Source organism: Sturnus vulgaris, chromosome 17 (genome assembly GCF_052056855.1).
Source record: "Sturnus vulgaris isolate bStuVul1 chromosome 17, bStuVul1.hap1, whole genome shotgun sequence".
NCBI classification, from domain to species: domain Eukaryota; kingdom Metazoa; phylum Chordata; class Aves; order Passeriformes; family Sturnidae; genus Sturnus; species Sturnus vulgaris.
In genome coordinates, this window is record NC_142259.1 from 8,246,235 (window position 1) to 8,270,473 (window position 24,239).

General features: G+C 53.5%; 1 protein-coding gene across 2 annotated transcripts in view; it reads right to left on the reverse strand.

The window, feature by feature from the left end:
• Positions 1-260: 260 nt before the first annotated feature.
• The window catches only part of CDH22 (cadherin 22), a 52,369-nt gene continuing 28,390 nt past the window's right edge, over positions 261-24,239 (reverse strand). For both annotated transcript variants that reach the window (XM_014888933.2, XM_088174929.1), the window contains 5 exons: positions 19,294-19,430; positions 12,264-12,385; positions 11,869-11,986; positions 4,648-4,899; positions 261-3,275 (listed from right to left, as the gene is read on the reverse strand). In XM_014888933.2, the coding sequence (XP_014744419.2) occupies positions 2,737-3,275; positions 4,648-4,899; positions 11,869-11,986; positions 12,264-12,385; positions 19,294-19,430 (1,168 nt within the window). In that variant the 3' untranslated portion in view covers positions 261-2,736. The remainder of the gene's footprint in view (positions 3,276-4,647; positions 4,900-11,868; positions 11,987-12,263; positions 12,386-19,293; positions 19,431-24,239) is intronic.

The following is a 24,239-nucleotide window of genomic DNA, read 5'->3' on the forward strand; positions in this document are numbered from 1 at the left end:
TCATTTTAATTTTCATTTCCTTCAAGATCAGAGAGAAAAAATGACCCTTCTCTTGAAGAAGCTTTTTCTGATGAGCATTTCAATGAAAAATGGGAAGGAGGCAGAGATGCAGCATCCTGCCAGTGGGAACATGCTGCAGGGGTTGGCTGTGCCATGGCCCATCAGCCACTCAGCCCCTCGTGGAAGGCACTAAAGGGACTACAATGACAGGGCAATGTAAGGAAAGGAAAAAGGACAAAAAATGCACAGAAGACTCAGGCTAGACGACAAGGAAATAATTTATTTCCAGGTCCCAGAAAGACCTTGAAAAAATAACAAGGGTGAGGAAATCAACCTTCTAATTTCATCTGGGTAGAGAAACCAAACCAAAGTGACTCCATCAGACATGGTGGCAGCTGCCAGCTCCTCCTGCGGGGGCGGGCAGGGGGTGCGGGCACCGCGCTCCTCCCGTATTTACAGTGGGACAGAAACTAAAACGCAAGCGTGCGTGCATGCGCGCCGGGAAAGAGCACGGGCTGGTCAGGGATGGGGAGAGCCCGCTGGGAGGGTGGCTAAACACGTACCCTGTCAGACCCCATCTCCTAGGACAGAGCCCCGCTATTGCACAACACTTGGCTAGAGGAAGGGCCAGTGCCAGAGGAGCTCGGGCACAGCTCTGCAGCCCAGAGGGAAAACACGAACACATTCCTGAGGAAAGAGAGGGCTTTCTCCGTTCTCCTGCTTGGAGGTGCGGGGTGTCACGTGCTTGAGACGGCCAGAGCCGGCACTCGAGGGCCCTGCTGCCTCCCCAGCATCATCACAGTGAACCAGCAGCACGCTGGGCACAGGTGCCAGCCACAGCACCACCGCCTCCCTGGGGGGACCAGAGAGGCCCTGAGGAGCTCAGAGCTCCCGGTGCCAGTAGGAGCCAAGCTGGGGCTCTGCACAGGGGCCACGGTGGCAGTGGGCAGGAGCAGCTGAGGGCAGGCACCGTGACAAAGACAGGTCCTGTCCCTCCCTGCTGCCGGGTCTCGTGCTGCGGCCAAAGGACCAACGCCAGCAGCCGGGAAGCAACACACAGTAAAAAAATGGACACGCATGTACATTTACAGTTAAACATTCTCTGAGGAGAGAAAACAGTGTCTGTGGTTAAACTAAAAGGACAAACCCAATGACAAGCCCAGGATATGTCAGGTCTTGGGAGACCGTATCAGTTACCTATCAATGATATAATTGATTTTTTCTCAACATGAACAGATAAGGAGCTGCACCAGCCAGGATGGCCTGAGGTGCTGTGCAAGGACATCACTCTACAGGCTGTGGGAGTTGGCAGGCTGGGAAGGCACTGGGCACCCAGTGCTTTCCTCCAGCATCATCTGCAGACTGAGGAGCAATGGCACATCCCACTGGTATCCTCCTCACCTGCCTCCCAAACCCAGGAATTATATGCAAAAGCAGCCCCGCTGGGAGTTCATGCTGTTTGCTGCAGAATACTGTGCTGGGGTGGGGACACCCTGGGTACCCCGAGGTGTCACAGATGTGCTGCCCAAACTGCTGCCAGGTCAGCCCCAGAGCTGTGGCAGCAGGTTCTGGCCTCACACACATCATCTGGAGATGGCTGTTCTGTTGCTAATGGTGATGCTCTGCTGTCAGCTGGGTACAAGCAGGAATTATTCTTCCCAGCCACGAGCTGGGGTTCTCCTGCACCAAGATCCTCCATGGGATGCAGCTCTCCCCCAGCCACTGTGGGCCAAGGAACACTGATGTCCTGCCTGCTGCCCTGTGCAGCTCACACCACTTGGTGACAGCCAGTGCCTGGCTGGGAGCCTTGCAAACTCCAGGTCCTGTGTGAGGGGCTGGCAGAGCTCACCTGGGGGTGCTGCTCTGGACCCCTCCAATGGCACTCCCCAGCACCACAGCTGCTCTGTGGCCCAGGCCACAACATCATGCCTCGATGACAGGTGGGACACCCTGTCTGTCACTGGGGCTGTGGGGCGCACCAGGACTCGGCAGACAATATCTGCTGTGCAGGGAGTGTTGGGGATCCCCTCACATCAGCAGCACCTCTGTGATCACAAGACAGGGGTGAAGTGATTGTAGCAGGGAAGGGAAACCTGGTTTGAGGTGAGCAGCTTCACTGTGCAGGATGTGATCCAGCGTGGCATCCTCCCTCCAACACCATGCCCACAGCCGGGGGCTACTGAGAGGCCCACGGAGAGCAGCGAGAAGGAAGACTTCAAAAAACAGGTAAACTTAGGAGGGGAAAATCTGAACAGAAGTTAAAAGCTTGTTTCCCTCAGCAAGGAAAGCTCTTAAAGAAATCAAAGCTCTTTAAATGCTCTGACTCAAGTGACAAAAACAATTTAGACAACAAAAGGCTCCCGGTTTGCTCTTCCTCTCCTGGATGGGGATCACCAACAGATCTATTTAAATGATAATTTGTGGGGGAGAAACCCTCTCCAAACCCTCTTGAATTAGATTTTCTCCTTCTTAAGTCAATGCGTAGTGCTTTAATGGAGACTGGCTTTGAGGAGATGAAGACACCCCGGTGGCTCCTCTGGGCTCCCCAGCCTCCCCAGGTGGGTGTGGAGCCCACCTGAGCCGAAGGCAGCTGCAGAGGAGCAGTCCCCGGTGCAGCCTCTCGCTGGCAGCCCTGGAGTCCAGCCCAGGAGCACAGGATTCCCAATTCCCCGTGGCATCTCACAGCCTGGAGCCTCAGTCCAGGAGGTGCCCGGAGCCCAGGGGTTGGAGGGGCAGCTAGGACTCCTCGCTGTCCTCGTCACCCCTGCGCCCCGCGTACAGCGCCGCCAGCTGCCGGAAGCGCGGCCCCCAGCCCCCCAGGTAGGAGAAGTCCTGCTCCGAGCCGCTGGACCAGGTGTTGATGGAGCTCAGGGAGGGCACTGGGGAGTCCGAGCCCTCGAAGGCATAGGTCTGGAATGAGTCATAGGGCGGCACTGAGAGGTCCTCATCCGCCTGCTCCACCTTCCTGCAGATATAGTCTCTGAACACAGAGAAGTCCAGGTCTGGGCTCTGCACCCACTGTGGGAGGGCACGGAGCTCGGAGGATGGGTTTCTGCCTGGGGCCCCCTCTCCTGGCCCCCCACCTCCATCCCCAGCTTTGATCTCACTGAAGTCGTAGAGGCTGCGCAGGGCTGACATGTCATAGGCCTCTGTGTCCTGCTCACCACCCCCTTCATCGTTGTATTTGATGACATTGTCCCTCATGTCCTCGTCATCCTCAGAGGTCAGGTGGCTTTTGTGGTGTCGCTTCAGCGTGAGGATCAGAAGGACCAGCACTGGGAAAGGAAGAGACAGTCAGATGGGTGCAGAGTTTTGGGGATGCTGCTCTCCTGCAGGGTGAGGACAACCCCTGCTTGGTGGCTTGGTGGAGGCAAAGCACCCCCGGCACAGGGAGCACTGCCGGGATGCTGGACAGCTCCCATCAGCCAGGCTCATCAAGCAGCAGCAGCGCTCTGTACTGGCTTGGAGAGAGGTTGCCCAGACTCCAGGGCAGACCAGGAGCTTCCTTTGCCAAGCAGCGTGACCACCGAGACAGGAGGGAGCGATGGATAAACACACAGCTGGACAGGCAAACGGATGGGTTCTGCAGAAGATGAGTAGGAAAAGGGGGTGCATGACTCACAGTAGCAGCCAAATGTTGGGTGGGTGAATGTGGAGCAGATGGCACAGAGCCTGAGCAGTGAGCCGCAGCTGTGTCCTGGATCATCATCCATTCAGCACATCACCTTTAAAGCACCGATGTGCACTTTATTCGTTTGGGCAATTAGGCAGAAATTTGTTTGCATTGCGTTGGAAAACGAAACCAGTGTAAAGTGCACCCTGTGGGAAAGGGTTTTTTGAACAGAGATGCAGCAGGAAGTGGAGCAGGGAGTGGAGCCATGCCAAGGACAGGAGACCTCACCAAACAATGTGCTGCCTCCCACAGGTGTCTGGACAGCCCCTGGAGCCAGCTCGGGGGCCAGAGAGGGCTTTCAGCAGCTGCATCCATCAACTGTTGTGTGCTAAACCTGAGGGCACTGCAACTCCATCGTTCAGAGCCCCTTCCCACATGCACACACTCCCCATGCCCAGCACAGCTTGTGCCAGTGGCAGGCAGCAGCATTCCCAGGGTACAGGTCCTGACCTAGGCAGCTCTCTGGTTTGACCACAGCCCAGCTCTGCATCCTGCCCACACACTCACACATGCTCTAACACTAACCTTTTCAGGTAAGAGCACATCTGTGTGCCCCACACCTGCCACCCCTGCCCATATGCTGGCAGCACACGCTCCCATCTGCTGTGAGATACCTGCTGTGGGCACAGCATGGCAGCTGGCAAGCAGCCCTTGGCTTCTGCCTGTCCAGGCAGGGAGTGAGCCAACAGCTCTCCAGGCTCTGCTGGGCAGCATCAGACCTGCCTGGCACGGGGAACTCTGCTCTGGCTGCCTTGTGGAGCCCAGCATCCATGAGCTGTGACAAATATGGGAGCTTCCCCACTGGTCCCCCCAGCAGGGGCTGAAGTTCATGCCCCCCATGCTGCAGCCACCAGGGAGGAGACAGACGCAGAGAAGCCTGCTCTGTGCCCACAGCACCTGCCTGCACACATCCATGTGATGCTGATGGAGCTGGGACAGGACAGGGAGGACTCAGGGGACAGGCAGGCACTCACCAACCAGAATGAGGACGCAGACCAGCAGCGCGATGAGGGCGCCAGGGCTCAGCGTGGCTGACACGACGTAGGCTGTGCTGTTGCAGGACTGGATGGCCCCACTGCTGTCACAGCCACAGACACGGATGGTCAGAGTCCCCGTGCTGCTCAGGGCTGGGGGGCCGCTGTCCACCACCAGAATGGGGAGCAGGTACACGTCCTGCTCCTGGCGATTGAAGCCCACTCTCTGTGTGTGCACTGCTGCTGTGTTGTCTGCAAGGAACAAGCAAAACCACAGCAAAGTCATCCTGACATCACAGCCTGCAGGACCTGCCAAGAGCTCTTCCATGCTATGGATGAACAGCAGCTATTCCTGCACCATCTCCAGCAGCCATCCGGTGAGAGCCTGGGGCCTCCCCCTCTTCCATCACACAGACCCAGCTTGTGGCTCCCTGGCACTGCAGCCCTCGTGCCTCAACGTGGCCAGCTCCACTCCAGCACGCTCCCCTTTGCCAGCAGCACCTTAGGGCCAGCCTGGTATCACCTTTGTCACCACACCTGGGAATGAGCCTGGCACAAGAGCAGCAGCACATGAGTGTCTGAACCACGCTGACAAACAATGCAGGTGGCCCAGAGAGAGGGAAAACACTTCCAAAAGACTCTCTTAGAGTGGCAGAGTCAGAATCAGGATAAAAATGAATTGCTGACATGTACATTAGAACAGACAGGGTCTGCAGGTGGCACTGAGACTGCAAGAGCACACACTGCTTCTTCCAAAGCTGAGAGCCATGAGTGAACGGTCCTGCCTCAGCCAGAGGGTTAGATACGCCTGTGATCCCCTGTAGCTCCTGAAGGAGTAGGCAGAGCTTCTTCCAAGCCTCCCAGCCAAGTCAGGCATCCTCCTCCCCATCTGCTTACACCCTGCTGCTTCAGGGGCTCAGCTGGCACAGCACAACTCGTTAAGATCCCATTAACACAGCCACTCCACGGGACCCTCCAGGGCCCTGGTGCCAGCAATGAACCCAAGGAGCAGCTGCTGCCGACCACGAGCAGGGAGGGAGGGCAGGGACAGGGACTGACACTGGGATAGACTCCCTGCTCAGGGGTGCTGCAGGCTGCCAGCAGCAGCAGCATGGGCAGGATGGGGCTGAACAGCAGGTGACAATTGCAGCCAGGTGTCACAAGCCGCTGCCGACTGTCTGCAGTCTTTATTTAATAAACTATAGATTGGCCCACTCACAGCAAGGTGCTGTTGTCTACAGACTCTCCTCATCGGACCTGATTTATGCCAGACCATCTCCTTTCTCCATAAATCAGCTCTTCCATTGGAAAAGACATCTACTGTAACTCTGGCCCTTGGGCTGCTGCCATCACGGAAATTGCTGTATGGATCGGGTGCTGCATGGGAGCACACAGGGCATGGTGGGGACAGGAGGTGAGCCAGGATGGAAGATCTACTGGTCAGCCAGGAAAGGCTCTTTGTGGCTCTTTGTGGCAGCCAGGGCACCGCAGAGCACAGACTCCTGTCCTGTGGGACACCTGCCATTGTGGCTGAAGACTCCTGGAGCAGCATGTGGCAGCAGCACCATGGCAACTGGGCAGAGACATAGGAGGAACAGGGGAGCACTGGCCCCTGGGTGCAAGGAGTCTGAACCAAGTGTGGTGATAGCAAGATTTGAGAGCTGCCTGTGGCCTACCAAGGATGAGCTAGGAAAAAAAATTATTGTTATGCTAATCGTTTGTGCAAAGGTAATGAGATCTCATTTGGTGCTGGTCCCCCCTCCTCGCTGCAGTGTAGCAAGGGGATATAAATAACGTTAATGGCATCATCTCAGCAAGAGGCCAGGACTAACTCCTCACTAGCCCCACTAAAAGTAAGCCTCAGACACCTCGACTGAGTGGAGATAAAACTACAGGACAAAAAGGACAGACCAAAGTGCTGTAAGAGAGCAAGGCTCTGGCCACAGCCCAGGAAGGTCACCTTTGCTGTCACTGTCACACCAGTCAGGTCACCAGCCTGGGGTTGGGGTCAGATTGTGGCTCAGAGGATCCCTGAGCACACAGCCCTGTACCTCCACTGCAGCTCAGCCCAACCCTCACACAGGGCTGGTGGAACATAGTGCTTGGGAATTCCTCCAGCTGCTCTTCAGCGCTGTGTAAATGCAGGGGTAGCACCAAACCTCTCTGGAAATGCAGCAGGAGGCTGGCAACTCCCTTCTGTTTACAGCCAGCTCCAGCTCCTGTTAGGGACCTGCGACAAGGCATGGTGTATTTTTAGAAACAGTCTCTAGAAACCAAGGGGAACTACACATGTAAGTGGCAGAGGGACAGGCACCAACCTCAACTCAGCCCAGACAGTTTAGGCAGCTTGGCACCACTGAAAAAGAAATATTGCCACTCACCAAGCGAAAATAAAGAGGCTGGTACTTAAATCTAACAGCAGCATGACAGACAGGTCTGCTCAGAGACACCTCGCCTCAGGAAGGGGCTGAGGGTTTGCCCTGTGACCCAAAACTTGATACAAGGGAGCAACAAAAATCACAACTACAAACACTATTTTAAACATCATGAAACTATATTTTATCTCCTGAACAGGCTGACAGGCGCCCTTCATCCCAGGAAAGAGATCCACAGAAATTTCACGTGCACACCAATGAAACTGCTCACCAAGACTCGACAGCCAGAGCAGGGACCACCTGCCTGTGGCACAGAAATTGCTGCACCACCTGCCCACTACCCCTGCTCCTCACCACCATGAACTCTTCTCTGTTGGGTGGTTGCACCCCTGTTACTTGCAAACTTCTGTGTTCTCCTGTGAGATACTCCAAAAAAAGCAGCACTCTGCCATACGACTAGTCCTTTTGATCACACATCTGGAAAAATTTTGCCCAGATCTTGGAACATGTATCCTGGAAAATGCATCCAAAGCAACCTCCTACAAAACAGTTGTGATTTCTCTTGGTGCAGTTGTTTCCTTACACGTAGCTGACCCAGAGCAGCTGCTCTGGGATGTGTCTTGGTGCAGATTTGTTTGCATTGGCACAGCCCAGGCAGCCCTGGCCCCGCAGCCCTCGTGCCTCTTCCTCCGCAGCAGCTTCCTGCCAAATCCATTTCTGGGGTGATGAGCTGAGGAGCAGAGCTTCTCAGGAGCAGCACTGGAATGTGAGCAGACGCTAATCCACAGCTTTCCTGAACAGACGAGGCTGGGTCTCCATACTTGGTTTCCTGCCCAGTTCCCACAAAGCTGCACCTTCTGCTACGGCTGTGCTGAGTGTCCTCTGATGCCCCAACACAAACCTTTTACTATCACTGCTTTCTTGCTGCACAAATTGACATTTCCTTCATAGGTTTCCAATGCCACCCATCACGCAGTGACATTATCCTGTGTTACATCACATCACCTCGTGTGGCAGGGTAGGAGATGGCCCCTCTGTCCACCTGAGGAGCAGAACACCGGACAAAGCAGGAACTGACATGAGCTGAACATACAGGGACTCTTCAATACTGCCCTAAGGGGAAAGTTTGGAAATCCAATATACTCTGGTGGTAGCTTAACGTCACTATGAATAATAAAATAATTAAGTCTCCCAGACTCCTTCTCCAAAGAGGCTCTTGGCAGTCTTGAAGACAGAACTAATAAATCCTTCTCATAACTCAATCTCTAACAGTGCTAGGGGAGCAGGAGGGATTTTGATGTCCCATCCCTCTCCCACACTCACAGAGCCCTGTGAGCATCCGTCTTCCCCTTCTCCAGCAGCTGCTCTGCTGTTGTACCAAACCTGGGAACGCTGACTCTGGGGAGGAGCACTGGTACCTGCCTGGGCCTGTGGGCACACTGCTGCCAGAACTGCCCAAGGGAGCAGAACTCCTCCAACCCCAGGTGGTGCAGCTGGTAGAAGAAACACTCTGTTTTTCCCTTCTGCCTCTTCCTTCTCTCGAGTTCTCTGGGTACCAGGCCACAGCAGCACTGCTGCAGCTCCGCTGTTTGCTCAGTCCCGGGGAGGTTTGATGCTCTTTTTCAGGCACACCCCCCACCCCCGCCCCGGTCAAACGAGCATCTGCGCTGCTTGTGCTGAGAGGGGCATCCCTGCGGGGCTGGAGGAGGCTTCCTCTATCCTCAGGCAATCCTCAAATCCTAACATTTTGCTTTTGACTGTTAGGATTTTCAGATCTTCTATCACCCATTACATGCTCCTAATGAGACCTGCAGAGAGTTCAGACATCTGCTCGCCGAGCCCTTGAGCCCTGGAGTCAGTAGCTCCATGTGTCACTCCATATTACCTAGCACTCCTTCCAGGTTGCTGGGCTTGGACGCTTTCTACAATCCCTTCCAACACAATTTGCATTTCTTGGAGAACATGATTTCAGGCTTTAATTGCCTTTGATCCTGCTGTAATCAATTTTCTCAGGCCAGAAAGACCCAGCAAAAGGCGAGTTAGGAAACAGAGGATGGTGATTGCCTTTGGAATGGCACCAGTTGGATCTTAACATGGTCAGCTTCTTTAATTCCATCTCTTCCATATGATGGGCATCTTCTTCCTGGATCATCGCTGTTGTTACCACAGTGGCATTTACTCTTTGTCTGATGAATCAGGAAGTGTGTGAGCACTCCCTCAGACAGAGCAAAAGCACGGAAAGAGAGGCACCAACAGGCAATGGTGCTGTTTCCAAAAGCCCAACTCTTGCTAACCACCTGTAACTCAGCTGTGTGGTCACCTGCAAGAAACCCTTGGTTTTTGCATCTCCAACCTGGAGCACCGGAGCCAGCACAGCTCTGTGTGCCACACCCAGAGGCCCCAGCACTGGGAGCTGGTAGCTCACAGCCCCCCAGGCTCCCCCCAAGCAGCCCCACCATGCCAGGTGCTCCTGCCCTGCCCAACTGCAACAGGAGCACTCCTAAGCAGGTGCTGGTCCTCACCCTGCTGGGAACAAGTCACTTCCCGAGGTGGCTTTCTGGCGCCACAAAGGAGCCAAGTGAAGTAGGTGCAAAGCAAAAGAGAGGATTTAAGCAAGAGTTTAGAGAATCCATCTGTGCTGACATCCATCAGTGTCACTCCTTGGCTGCAAAAGCAATATTTATAAATCACGTTTCAAAACTGGCTACAAATTTGTACAAAGAAACAGATGGGCTGGTGGTAGCAGTTTGTCACCACTGATATTTATACGGGGGAGTAGAGACAAGTGCAAGAGGGGTGAATGCAGGAGAGGGAAGCAATGAGGGAACACAAGAGAGGATGCAGCAAGGACACCTACGAGAGCAGGGGCAAAGGTGAGTGCACCCAGGGCAGTTGATGGAACAGAGAAGGGGACAGAAATCAAAGAGAGGGAGCTGGCACCAAGGCACCCTGTTAGAAATGAGGAGTGCCTCCATCTGCCACAGGCAGCCACCTCCACTTGCTGTGGAACACAGCACTGCTCAGCAATTGGGAGGGTCTCCAAATACTCTGGGAATAACCCTGCAGCAACAACATTTGTTTTCCCAAGAGCAGGAGGCGGGAGGTGATGCCAGCTTTTACTCATTTTATGCAGTGTTACACCACACAAAAAGCTCTAGGGATCGTTTAGCACAAAGAATTACCCTGTGCCACAAGAGCCTCATCCCACTCAAGAGAGCAGCAGCTCCAGAGGAGATGGTGGCACACGTGTCCTGCACCTGCTGCAATGCCAGGTCTTGGGCACTGCTGGTGGACCCCCACACAGAGCCAGGGAGCCAAGCAGCCCCTGCTAAGCCCCATACACCCCCAGCCATGTGCACTGCCAGACGAGCAGGGGTGGTGGCTCTGGGATGGCAACCTGGCCGTGGCAGACACCCTGGGCCAGAGCTGGGAGCCTCCTGAGGGTCTGGGCAGGGGTGGGCACCCAGCTGTAGCTCAGCGTGTTCAAGCACATTTTCATAAGGTCCTTCAAAGAAAGTGAGGGAAGTTAATCGCTGGGTGTGGGGCAAAATCTTGCTGAGGATTAAAGCCTGTTTACATGATAAGAAGCAAAGGTCTTCTGAACAGCTGCCCTTGAGCAGAGGGGGAGGGACTCAGGTCAGGGACAGCTGTGCTACTCAGGACACAAAGCAATATCCAGCCGTGCTACCATCACATCTGAAGCTTTTCCATTTTGACTATCCCTAATAATGCTGAACCAAACTGAGCAAGCAGGATCTTACGTCAGCAGAAGGCTCCTAGGATAAGCTCAGAACAAACTAAACCAGGTTTTTGACAGATAAAGCTGCAAAAGCAGAGAAAGAAAATGGTTTTAAAGGAAAACCCAACCAAAACCAAAGAAGAATTTCAATGTGGTCTGCTAGCCTCTGTGACAAACACATGCACATGTGGCTGGAGAAGGTCCCAGTATCTGCAGGGGACCCTGCTGTACCTACTGCTACAAACAGCACTTAAATTCACCCCAAACACCAGCCAAAAATAGAAAGCATCCCGATAACTACTTTTCTGGATTGTTACTGTTCACACAAATGCAGCCTGACCTGACAGACTGCAAAGTCCAAGAGCAGCTGGGCTCAGCCAGCAGAACCTGCATGGCATCCCATCACTCACATCAGCATTGAGTCACCAAGGATGAGCTACTGAGCTCAGGGATGCAGAGAACCCCAGAGATGCCAGAGGAACAGACAGGCTCTGCCTGGCTGCATGTCCCAAAAGAGAGGATGAGCCCCAGGAAACAGAGGAACTGCACTCCAGAGCCACCACTTCACAGGGAATCAGGCTCTGTAGGCTGTGTCCTAGAGAAGCCCCGTGGCTGTGGGCTGGCTACAGCATGGCCCCATTGCCTCCCAGGGCTCCAGAGCTGTTCCCCTCTGTCAGGGACACAGGGCTGGCTACCTACATGGCAGCCCCAAGATGACCCATGCTCCAGGATTTACCTTGGAGAGGGATAAATCATAACACTCAAAATGAGAGCGTGCTCCTCTATAAATTCACATCATCTCCTTGCCTGCAGGCAGGTTGGAGATTTCCCATCAAGAAAGGGACTGAGAGCCCTGAAAATACCAAAGGCTTAACCAGACAGCATGAGAGGAGCTTTGTAGCTGCTTGCAGCAAGGAATAAAGCTGGCAGAGCCTCCTTGAGGAAATCCAAGCTGTTAGCTGATCAGTCCCACCATTTCAGGTTGACAAGAAGCTCTCCAACATGCCCGAAGCACCCAGAGCTGGCACAGAGAGACTGTAACCCATGGCCAGAGGTGCTGCTCAGCCTGAAGGATGCTGGGCCAAGGGTACAGCAGGACTTACTTACCCTGGATATCCAGCAAAGAGAAGTGGTGGTTGTTGGTGGCTTCAGGCGCCAATGTGAAGTAGAAACGGTGGCCACTCTGAGGCTCATCCCGGTCCACAACGCTGATTGTCTGGATCAGCTGTGGGGAGGAGGCAGAGGTGAGCACCAGTGCTGCTGCCACAGCCCCTCCCAGGGTCCCGCGTGCAGGGTCCAGCCAGCAGCATCACTGGCTGCAGCCACAGAGAGGGACGAGCCTTCAACCCTGCAGATGGGCTCAGTGGGACCAGCAGAGTGACTCCCACTGTGACAGGGGCTGCACAGGAAGACTCTCAGCTAGAAGGGGACACACGGGCAAGCTGGCAGTGGTCCAGAGTGCTGCCTGCAGCCCAAGAGCAGGGCTGGGGGATTCTCGCTACCTGGCCTGGCTTGGCATCCTCACACACAGCGGCTTCGTAGGGGGTGGCAAGCTCAGGTGGATTGTCATTGACGTCCAGGATTCGGATACGGAGAGAGGCCCTCGACACCTGGGAGTGATTATCTGAAACAGAAAGAGAAGCAGAGCTTCAGGACAAAGGGCCAACTGCTGCTCTCAGGGAGCAACCCCCCTCATCCCCACCTGTCCAGAGGCCATCGTGGCTCCTGCCAGCACTGCAACTCTGCCTGCCTGTGGCACAGACTGCCTACAGGACAGCAGCACCTGTACAGCACATTGAGCCTCACTGCACCCTGCAAAAGAAGCCAGACCACTGGGCTGTGTGCCAAGGACTCCCAAAACACCACCTGACCTACCCCTGGAAAACTGGAGCGGCCCAAAGCTAGTCTCAGCCATAAGGGTCAGCCACCCACTGGTGTGGATCTGTGCTGCAGAAAAAACAGCACCAAGATGGGACAGAAAACTTGGATGTGAGATCACTCCTTGACCTAGATCCTGATCCAGAGAGGATCATGAGACTGGCAGCAACATGGGACGGCTGAGCAAATGCAACTGGGATCTGAAATAGCTGTGATCAACTAAAGGCACAGGTTGGCAGTGAGATCTGTCCCTCCACCTCTGCTGTGCTCAGGTGACCCAGAGTCAAATGTGGCCCACTGAGGCATGAGGCTGTTGCCCAGGGACTTGGGCCCCTTATGCTGGGTTTTTGTTGACAGTGCAGCTTAAACTTAAACACAGCACCATTCACCAGAGGGGGTCATGCAGTGACACTGAGGGCAGCCCTCTCACCCTGGCACTCGCCAGCCCAGCCTCACACAGGCAGTGGTCCTGGGGACCGCCCTCCCTTGGGGTTCACTCTGCACATGGGATGGGGCAGCATTTACACCTCCACTCACTACAGCATCACTGAGCTGCACACACACTGCCGAGGGACACTGAGCCCGTGCCACAGGATTATAAATCACTCTGGAGGGCCTGATGTTTGCTGAAGCACCTCATATATCTCCAGAAATGAGAACTCCCTCTTACTCCATCTCCTTTGTTTTACCCAGAGGCTGCACCTGTGACAGAACTAATGCTTTTCTCCACGCTCAGGCAGGAGTTCTGCTGCCTGTTTGTCTATAACATTAATACCGGCCCAAACAGATCAGGTGGGGGAGGACCCAGGGGAGAGGAGATTTAGCGCTGCTCCATAATTAGCCAGGAATCTAAGCCCCCTCCCCAGAGCTGCTTTCACCGGGTTCTCACGTTATCACTCCCTCTCACCCAGACCAGCTGCTCTGGTGATTAGATAGTTGTTTTTGGGGGAGGGAGGCTGAAGTCGTGACTAAAAGCCTAGAACTATGTGTTATTTTAAAAGGCATATTGGTGCAGTGAAATAAACTGCAATTGCTTGCAGGAAGAAAGAAAGGGGGAGGCAGAGGGGTGAAAAGGGAGCCCGGGGAGGCGGCGGGGTGTGCGCTTGATGCCCACAAATGAGCAGGAAGAAAAAGGGTTCAGTTCCTGCAAGAAGGAGGATGACAGCATTTCATCACCCCCTCCTCAACCCACAGCGAAATGGATAACCATCCCCGCTGCTCAGCTCTGGAACAGGCTGGGATTGCTGAGGAACGGCAGAAAGAAGAGAGGAAGTAGAGCCTGCAAGGAAGAAGAATTCAGGACCTCAGCTCTTCCCCTTCTTAACTGTGACCCAGAGCAGGAACTCCTCAGTGCCGCACGGTGTGGCAGCCAGCTGTGAGCAGGAACCAACACCAGCGCTGCCAAACCCTCCCCAGGACCTGCTGGGATCGTGCGTGCCAGGTCTGGACACGCAGGTGATCCTGAGCAAAGCGGACTCTCTTTGAGATGGCCTCCTCCAGCCCCCGAGGAGGATGTGCTCAGTGTGTTCAGAGCCAGGCAGGAGCACAGGGCTGTGCTCAAGCCCAGCTCCAGCTGCACACGGGAGCGGGGTCACAGCACAGAGCTGGGGACCTGCCCGACCCCTCCCGAGACAGGGCTCACGTCCTGCATCCCTGGGCACAGCTCTGAGACAGTGACCTTTCTAAACGCACCCTGTCATACAAAAGCTCCCCTTCTGCCCTTCCAAAACTGCTGAAGCCTGAGGCTCACGCTCACTCTTGGCTCAGTGACGGGGTCAAAATTTGACGTGTCCAGGAACATCAAGGTTAGAAAGGCAACTGCTGCACTCTTGTCTACCTTTCCAGTGAGACACACATAAGCTTCTTTTTATTTTGGCTATACAATGTATATTTGAAGGTTTCTCAATGATTTATCAACTTCCCTCTTCCTTTGAGCCAGTACCTGGCTTTACAGGCGGAAAAAAAGAAAAATGGTTGGACGTATTACAAAAAAGTTATCTTCAAAACATCTGAAATATGTTTTTTGTAACAGCGGCATAAACTGATATTATGATGGTCAGAAGTGTGATTAAGATTGTTGGAGCACATCTGTGATGAAAGGCACGAAGCACTCAACTAACACAGGATTCACATCTGCGAGGTGAGAAACTCTGCCCGGTGCTTTCTCTACCTGAGTGCACGCACCCAAAACGCCCCAGCACAGGAGCAAAAGCTCAGCAGGCAGGTCCCAGTGCCAGAAAGAGAAGCAGAGAGGGTGGCTGAGGCTGTGGCATGGGTACTGCAAGCACCTGCCCTCGCAGGGCTCTGTGAGCAGCACCTGGCCCGTGATTGAGGCAAGGGCAGCACGTGCTGGCTGAGGGCAACTGGAAGGGAAAAAAGCCATCTTCCATCATAGCGTCTCTCCTCGGTATTCCAGCTCAGCTGACTGACATGCAAATTAGTTTAATTATTTCTTCTTCTAAAATAAATTATATTTTGCAGTGGCTGCAATATGTTGTGTCAGGCAAAATTACATTCAATATTTTTAAACTAATTGATGTCAGCCTTGAGAAAACCTGATTGACAGCAGCGAGAAAACTAGGCTGCTACCTAAACGCTTTCCTAAATTAAAATTAAACATGCCGTTTTTCTGCATTTCCTTCAGGAGTTGGAATGCTATTAATCTGAAAAGACTGAGGAAAGAGACATGGAAAATACACAGAACAAGAGGGAGATGCTGGAAGCACAGCCGTGCAGCATGGGAGCTCCAGGCTGGTGACTGGCAGCTGCCTTTGCCAACATGGGAGGAATTATTTCAGAGCCACTGGAGCTGCTGTGTGTGGGGGACAGAGCTCTGCCCAGTGCTTCCACGCTGCTGCATCTGTGCCTGCCTCAACACAGCCACCAGTGTGGCTCAGGGTGTGCCAGCCAGACACCCCTGCCCAGGTGCCATGGAGCAGAACAGGCAGCACTGGGACAGGACTGGCAGGGATGGGACAGGCAGTGCCAGGATTCTGGAGCATGAGATGGTCACAGTCCTGCTGCACAGCAACCCTCAGGCCAAGAGTCAAATGCTTCAGAAAAATCTTCATCCACATCCCAGAGTATTTCCTTAATTAATCATGTAAGTAAGTGATCTGAACAGGACAGTATTCTCCTCTTAAATATTCAGAAGCAAAGCACCAAGTTGCCCTCTCCCTGAGCTGCAGACAGCTGAGTGCTCACAGGACTGACACCAGGCAGCTCTGGGCAACTGCTCAGCAATGCTGGAGCTCTGCAACAGCTCCCAGGGATGGCAAGGGACTGACAGTGCTTGGTCACCCCTGCTGTGGCAGGAAAGGAGGTGACTTGTGGTTTCTGCTGTGCCAGGATCCAGCCCTTACTCCTCCAGACCCTCACACAATCTCACAATAAAGCACTTTGCATTTTTACACCCAAACCTTTCCTGTGGAGGTCCAAATCCAGCAAATGCCATTTGGCCTCCTCTCCACACACACCCAAAAGTGCTCAGCAGCTTCTCTGGGTCTGAGGAGAGCCCAGGGGACCGTGGGCTGCCACGTGCAGCTGCAGCACCTGGAGCAGACCAGCTCAGGGACACTGCTGGGCGCAGCATCCAACCTGTTCTTCTGTGTCAAGACCAAATTGATACAATACCGAATTCAAAATTTTTACATTAGTAAGGAAGTCAGAAGAGGCGGGAGTGGATTTTATTCCTCCCTATCTCAGCAAATTGGGAGAACAAAATGCAGAACACAAGACTGGGATGTGCCACTCTGCTCTCCAGCCCTGATGCCACGGCTCTGGGGCACAGGGTGGGTTTGTAGCTGCTGGTGCAGCTCCTGCCTGCAAACCAGAGTGCTGATGCCAAGGACAGAGCAGGGGCATGGCAGGGCTATGACTCGTCTGACAGGTGGCTACATCAGAGGCTGGAGCTGAAAACGTGGCTCCCAGCTGAGGGGAAGCAAAGTGGAAGCAGCAGTTAAGCCAAGTAACATATAAATGGCTCTCACCTCTCCTGAGTCCTGCCCAAACTCAGCAGCATGAGAGTCATTAAATTGCATCCAAACACAATGCTCTGATTAAAGCCAGTCTCCAGCAGGAAGATTTATCATCTCAATTACCAGCAGTGGACACAGCAGTCAAGGCCTCATCATTTTACATGAGCAAAGAGGAAAACAGGAAGAGAATCACTAATATTAGCCCAAGGAAGGTAAACAGCTTGCGAGGGAGATGAAGATTTATCTGTGGAAACGCTTGGCCTGGTCCCAGGCCAGATTAGCTGAACAGCCCCCATGCTTCCTGCTGGCTGCCATGCTGTGAGGCCAAACACTCTGCTGGTCCCTGGCTGGCCCAGGCAGCTCCTGCTGGGGGTGCCTGGCTGGGGGGACAGAGCTGCCCTTGCTCCTCATGCCAGCAGTGGGCAGCCCAGACAGATCACGGGCACAGCTAGGCACCTCCTGCAGCTTTTCTTACTGCTTTCAGGGGCAAATACCCCACCTGATATCCACAGGTGGGAAATAACCTGGACACGGTCTCTGCTGCAGCAGCAGTGGGCACCAGACAGGGCTCTCCAGGGTGGGGGCACAGCTCCTGCTTGGAGGCTGCCTGTGGGAACAAGTGCTGCCAGTGGGGCTGGCTGTCCTTCAGCCTGCAGCAGTCAAACCCAGCCCAGGATAGCCCTGGCAGCAGACCAGGGATGCAACATCTCGTTGCAACACACTCCAGGCCATGCGACTGGTGCCATAGGAGTAGAGTGGGTACAGCTTCCCACCAGCCACACCGAGCTGAGGCACCAGGCACAATCCTGGGCAGCAGGACTCTCACTGGGTTTGTTCCGTTCCTCCTGCCAAGTTTACATCCCACTGAGGAAGGAGAATATATGACCACTTGCCTCTGATGGAGTTGGTGACGTCCAGCCCTGTGGCATCCAGCTGCACCCCACATACCCATGGTGAGCAGCACAGAGCCCTGCCAGCACCCCTGGCCACAGACACCTGGAACTGCACTGCTGGATGTGCTGCCACACATGGAGGCTCCCAGTGCCCTGCATTCCCACTGCCATGGCTGATCCCACTGTGCCAGGCACATCCTGACAGCTGCTGCACAGCCCCGCTCTGAAAGCCCTCCATCATTCAGAAGGCTGTACCTTTACAACTGCCCTTTCCGCCAGAGGATTCAGACATAAATTGTACTTTAAATTCAATATCAGTCATTAATATTTCATGATTACAAAACGTTAAGGATAATGTCACTGGGAAGAATGTCTGGGCAGCTAAAACGGATGAGTCAGAGCTCACCATGGGAGAAGTCAGAGCACTGAAGAGTCTCCCTGGCTTTTGAAGCAATCCAGCTTGACAGGCTTCCCTGCCAGGGGGGAGCTGCAGCATTTACTGACTTGTTCTGAAATCCTAGCCACAGCGTGTAAATACTGTCCTTCTGATTCTTGTCACCTCATGTTTCCTCTGGATGCTGAGCTGTGCTGCAATACTGCCATCCCCCCTCCTCCATGGAGCCCCTGGTACAGGCACAGCTTGGCACTGGACTGCCCTCCCTGGGATGTGATCAGGCAGGGCTCACAACAGTGCCACAGCCAGAGAGTGCAGGGGTCACTCCTGTCATCCAGCACAGAGCATTGGCACAGAGAGAGACTGGGATGCACCATGGAGACAGATATCTCCTCAGGGCAGTGGGGATCTGGCCAGGACCACTGACCCTCCTCTACCAGGGCCAGGTGGCCACCTGGCCAGAGTGGGTGGCAGGATCTCTTGGACCTCTTGGACCTTGACCTGACTTCTTGAAGATGAACAGCAGCTTCAACACTCAAAAATGAGCAAAGAAACATTCAGAGCGAAGCCTGGGGAAGGCTCCTGCCCTTGGATGGACAACCCTTGGCACAAGTCAGCAGGGATAAGGAGGTGCTCTGCAGCCACAGCACCTCCCTGGTACCCACTGCAGGGCAGAGGCAGAGCACAGCGGGGCCCAGGCTACCCTGCTGACTTGCACATCCAAAATATGGGAAACTCGGAAGAATGTGGCAATGCGTGTTTCCCAGCATGGTGCCTGGTACATTCCGCTTCCACAGTCCCTTCCCACTGCTACAGCCCCAGGACCTCCCATCCATTCCTTCTGTGCCAAGCCAGCACCACCCCAAGCACACAGGAGGCATCCAGAGCCACAAACCCAGGTGCAGGTACAGTCTGTGAATCCCAAACACTGAGAGCTCTGGCAGAAGCAAGTGCTGACAGTCCTGCAGTGGCACAGGCTGCAGCTGACAGGACACCCACACAGGGCACATGACTGATCCAGGAGGGGCAGGTGATGTGAGCACAGCCCCCTGGGAGCCCCGGGAGCTGCTCAGCAGGTGTGAGTGCAGGCAGCAAGCTGTGCAGGGATGACTGGCAGAGATGGCGCAGAGATAACACAAATTTGATTAGTGTTCATCAAATATACTATTCGACCATGCTCCCTTATTAATGCTCGACTCAGGAAGAGTATTTTTAGGTTGTCTAGGGAGATGTCAGGCTCAGTGCTCCTGCATTTATTTTTCTTTTTTACTTCAGTGTTGATTAACATTCATGTTTTGGCCACCCCTGCAATGACAGCACCCATATTCCTCCTCCTGCTCCGCTCCAGTTCTGCACAGACTCTGCTCCACACAGCATTCCTCCATCTCACCTGCTTCCATGGCCAGGACAGTGATGTTGTGCCACCCTGCTGTCTCCCTGTCCAGGACCTTTCCTGTCACAATAGCTCCTGTTTTGGCATCGATGTCAAAGATCCTCTCGGCATCTGTGCTGCGGTCGATGGCGTACCTGTGACCAAAGGGGAAACCATGAACAGCTGGATGTGCCCAGCCCACCCTTACCACCAGCCCCAGGAGTACTGGAATCTAACACCACAGCCCCTCTATCACTGCTCTCCTTGTCCTGTGCTGTAACATGGTACAGGAAGGCCACATTTCTATCAGGCTGCAAGCCCAGAGCCTTCAACTAAAATTGAAGTGTGGCTTTTAGTGCATAAAGTGGAACTGTGCACAGATTCTGAACAAGGGGAAAAACCTGCTCTGATGGGAACCTTATGCTCTGAACAGACAGAGCAATACAGAAATCGTGGGCTGTAACTTCACTCGTGACTCTGGGAAGCTTCAGCGCTGTAGGTTCAGGAAAAGCATGAACCAAACTGAAGGTCTGGTCCACCCCTGCTCGAGGAGCCCATCTCACCTACCACCCTCTCTCCTTCTCCTGCCACTGCACCCACCCAAGGGAGACACCCAGAGGGCAGCACACAGTAAGCTGTAAGCCAGGTCTGCAGACACCTCAACTGCAGCTACAGCTGGCACAAAGCACAGGGTCTGGACTGAACGTGTGCAACTGGTGCAGCAATCCCGGCAGCAGAGCAGTGGGCAGCAGCCACCATCCCCCCATCAACACAGCACATCATGCCAGAAGCCCCAAGATTTGCCCTGTTTTGAGCTTCTCAGTCCCATAAGGAACAGGCTGATGAGCTCCTCCAGCTCCAACTGTGTCCAGCTGCTCAGCAGAGACCCATCACAGGCTGCTCTCACTCTGCTCATTCCACTGCTCCAGTGCTGCCCCAAACAGCCCCTGCTGAGGGTGCAACCCAGTACTCCCTGGGCCACCTCCAGACAGCACGATTCCCACTTCTTCCCAAGGGCAACCCCACAGCTCACAAGGAGTCAGACACAAGGTTTAGCCCTGAGCCTTCACCAGGACACCAAAAATCCGTGCACGGTCCAGGGACATGTCCTGCATTTCCAAGCATTACACGTGGAATGGAGCAAGCCAACATTAAATCAGGGCACAATGAGATGTGAGCTCCTGAAGGAAAGGGCTGGAAGGGAAGTCTGATCCAGCTGAGGCCCTCGAGCATAGCCATAGCACAAATAACACAAACCACCACTGCAATCAGAATTAGAAATCCAGAAGGCCTGCAAATCACAAACAATACAGCATAATGTTATTGTGTACAGCATCTTTCACACACACTGAATCCCAGAGTGCTTCACAGAATTAAATAATACAAGACAGCAAAGAGTACAAAGGATAAATTACCAAAAGGAGGACTGTGAATAAATTAAAGCCTTCAGTCACATGTCCAACCACAGAAGGAAGATAAATGCAGGGACAAAGCAAACTGGAAAGCTGGTGAGGTAGGACTGAGAGGCCACATTGGACAGGGGCAGAGCAGGACAGGCTCCAGGCTAGCAGCAGGTTCAGCACAGGGGAAGTGCTCCACGTGCTGCAGAGCAGTTCTCCAGCTGTGGGTCCATCATCCACATGGCTCACAGCCAAGGAACATCAGCTCACCTTCTTCATGCACCATAGATGGCCATAGATGACTCTGTGCTGTTCTGCCCCATGCTCTGGGATGGGACCAGCTGCAGATGGGAGTGCCTCTGGCAGAGCCCCTGTCCATCCACACAGCTCCATCTCTGATGGAGGCACACAAAAAGGCATTCCTATACTGGTTAACATGTTATACAGTACCAGATTAGATTCACTAGCTCTCTCCCCTTCAGACAGATGGGGAGATGAGAGAGTAAATACAACAGCACTTGCTTGTAGCCAAACAAAAACATTCAAAAGTCACTATCTAAATTCACTTGCACCCAGCCACCATCCACTACTTATGCAGCTGAATTCTTTCTCCTCCCTTGCATCTAGAGGTGATGGACATCTCTCACACAAAGCCAGATACAAGCTTACATATCTCAAAACCAGCTACTAGGGACTGCCTGCATTTTCTGCCCCAACTCCCAGCTGGCAGAAGAGCTTTTACAGGCACACAGCCAACTCCAAAAGGGACAGTGACACTGTCTTGGCATGTACTGCAGCCTCTCATCCGCTCTCTGTTCACTCACTGCAAAGGAAAAGGAGACGTATGGCCACTCTGAATTGTAAAAATCAGTCAGAAGTTCTGCTGGAAAGAGGAACAGAAACTAGGATGACACCACCTAATACCTTTCCAATAGCATAACTAATTCTATCTTACTGCTTCCATTGTTCTCCCACACCACCTGACCTCGAACATGTCCTGCCTTCCACTCCACTTTTTCATACTGTTAAGTTCAAGATAGTATTTCACCCTCCCCACAGCTTCCCTGCCTCTCAGATAAGCACATGCCCTGTTTTGATCACACTTCTGTCATTGCTGCATAAACAGAGATATTTGCAAAAAAAATCCACAAAGAAAAGCCCAGTTAGAGATGGGAGACACCCCCAAGCCTGGACACATCTGACAGGGCTGCCTGCCCGGCCAGAGGGCAGGAGGATGGCAGGGAGTGTTCAGTGTAATGCCACTGGGAACCTGTTCTTATGCTTCTCATTGCTTTGCTGCTGAGTTTGTCTTCTGTCCCTTCTGAACAGTCTGTTAAGGACATGCTGCCTGTACCCCATGGCCAGACACAAACCAAAACACAACTCTGACCCCTTTGTCACCACTGCCACAGAGAAGTGTCACCCTCTCAGTACTGCCCCAGGGACGGAGACAGAGCTCAGCACACTGCCTTGGCAGGGCTGACCCTGCTGCCACTCACTGTAACTGTGGAGGTGGCCAGTCCAGGTGGGTCTGCAGCTTTCTGCAGGCGCCAAAGGCCACAGATGCTCTGGAGCACTCGGCTGTTGTGGGAGCTGGGGACTGGGAGGGTGGCACAGAGATGTCTATCCACCTCCTAAAGCCACAGCCATTACCTGCTAAGAGCTGCAGATCCCACAACAGACCTCACCTTCCAACAGCCTCCATCTCATCCCATGCTGGAGCGAGCAGCGCTTTGCTGTGCTCACTTCACAACCTTCACCACCAGCCTCTCCACCTCTGCACCTTCATATTCACCCATCCCACTGAAGTCAAACAGGACCCTCGTCCTCCAGGTACTCAGAGACAGGACCTATGCTCATCTCTCCTGCTGGCTGGTGCTCTGTATCTGGAACTGCAGTGCCCAGCTCTGATTGGGATGCGGACCTTGTACTCCACTTCCCTCTCTTTCTGCTGGCACTGCCTGTTGGTTTGGATGTTACAAGTGACTGTTTAATTTCAACAGCTTTCTCGGTGCTCATCTTTCTCATGAATGCATTTCTCAAGCAGTTTGTTTCACTTTTCCCCTGAACACAACAAGAAGCACATTTTATGCCATGTGTTTTGTTAATAGGGAGCTTTTCAAACACTGTATGAAAAGCTTTTTGTTGTTTGTTTTTTCCTCCTCTCCCTTTTGTATTGAAGCAGGTTGTAGTTCTTGCTGTGCTGTTGGAGTCTATAAAATGCCCATGTCCAACACGTGTCTCCAGATTTTGTGAATGCCAAACAAGAATATCTCTGAGAACCTTAAATCCCAAGCAACATCTTCCCAGTGCTGATAAAGCCTGGAATGCACACAATCAGAGCACAGGCTCCCACTGCAGAGAGAGAAACAAAAGGCTCCCATACAAACAGCCTCACACACACAGACAGTCTATCACTGTATTACTTCATACAATGGCTCAGCTGAGAAAAACTGCACTACACCCAGAAAACACACAGCTAAAGCCAAAAAGCCAACTGGAAACTAATTTTTTTTTCTGAAAAGGAACAATTCCAGCCTTTGATAGGCAAAAAAACCAAGGATGGAACAAAATAAAAAGAACCGGACCTTTAGGAGGGCATTTCCCACACTGGTACCACAGAAGGTTCTGTGCCCCACAGAGGGTTCATACAGCAGCTTGGCCATGCTGAGCTCAGCACAGCTCCCTGCTCATGCACTGGTGTCACTGGGAGGCTGTCCTGGTCTGAGAGATGAGAGAGGTGATCTCCAGGTGCCTCCTCAGAGCCAAGGCAGGCAGCTGCCAGGGGCTCTGCAGGCAAAGTGCAGCTGGAGTGAGGAAGTGAGGAGCTGCCTCAGGGACACCCCTTCAATCCTCACCTCTTTGTAACAGGTTACTGTGACCCAGTCCAGCTTGTGGGAAGGGATTTGCTCTCAATCCAAGTCACTGCATCCTGTGGGACACGTGGATCACCAGGAGGGCAGGGGAATATCAGGAATGTGCCTCCAGCAGTTGCTTTGGGCAGTGCAGCAGGAGTCGAACAGCCTTGTTCGTGCTGGCCTGGGGCTGAAAACAAAAAGCCAAGGGCACCTCCCTTCCCATTTGGCTAAAAATACCTCCCCAACCTCGTTACTGGCAGCCTGTTGTCAGCAGGACCTGGAAACCCTGACAGAGCTGATTTCTGCTCTGCTGTCTCTGGCAATCCTTGTTCTTTCCTGCCTCTAGGGGAGAGTGCATCTCGACATGACAGAAGTGGTGGCACTCCCCTATCCACAGGCAGAGCCAACACGCAGACCCGAGTCCAGGAGAGCAGCCCCTGCAGCAGCACAGCTCTGCCTCTGCTCCCACCTCTGGCAGAAGAGGAGCAGGAAGTTAAAGGGATCCACTGAACTGCATCAACTTCAAAGGGTTCACATCAACTTCAAGGCGACGAGGATCAAATGCTGGTCACGCTGTCAGGACCAGGTGCTCTCTAATATATCAGAGGTGAAGTACAAGTGCTGGCTTCTTGTGACTGTACTTCTGAGCAGCACACTTGAAACGAGAGGTGACTTACTGCCGTCTCCTACTGACGGGTTAGTGTCA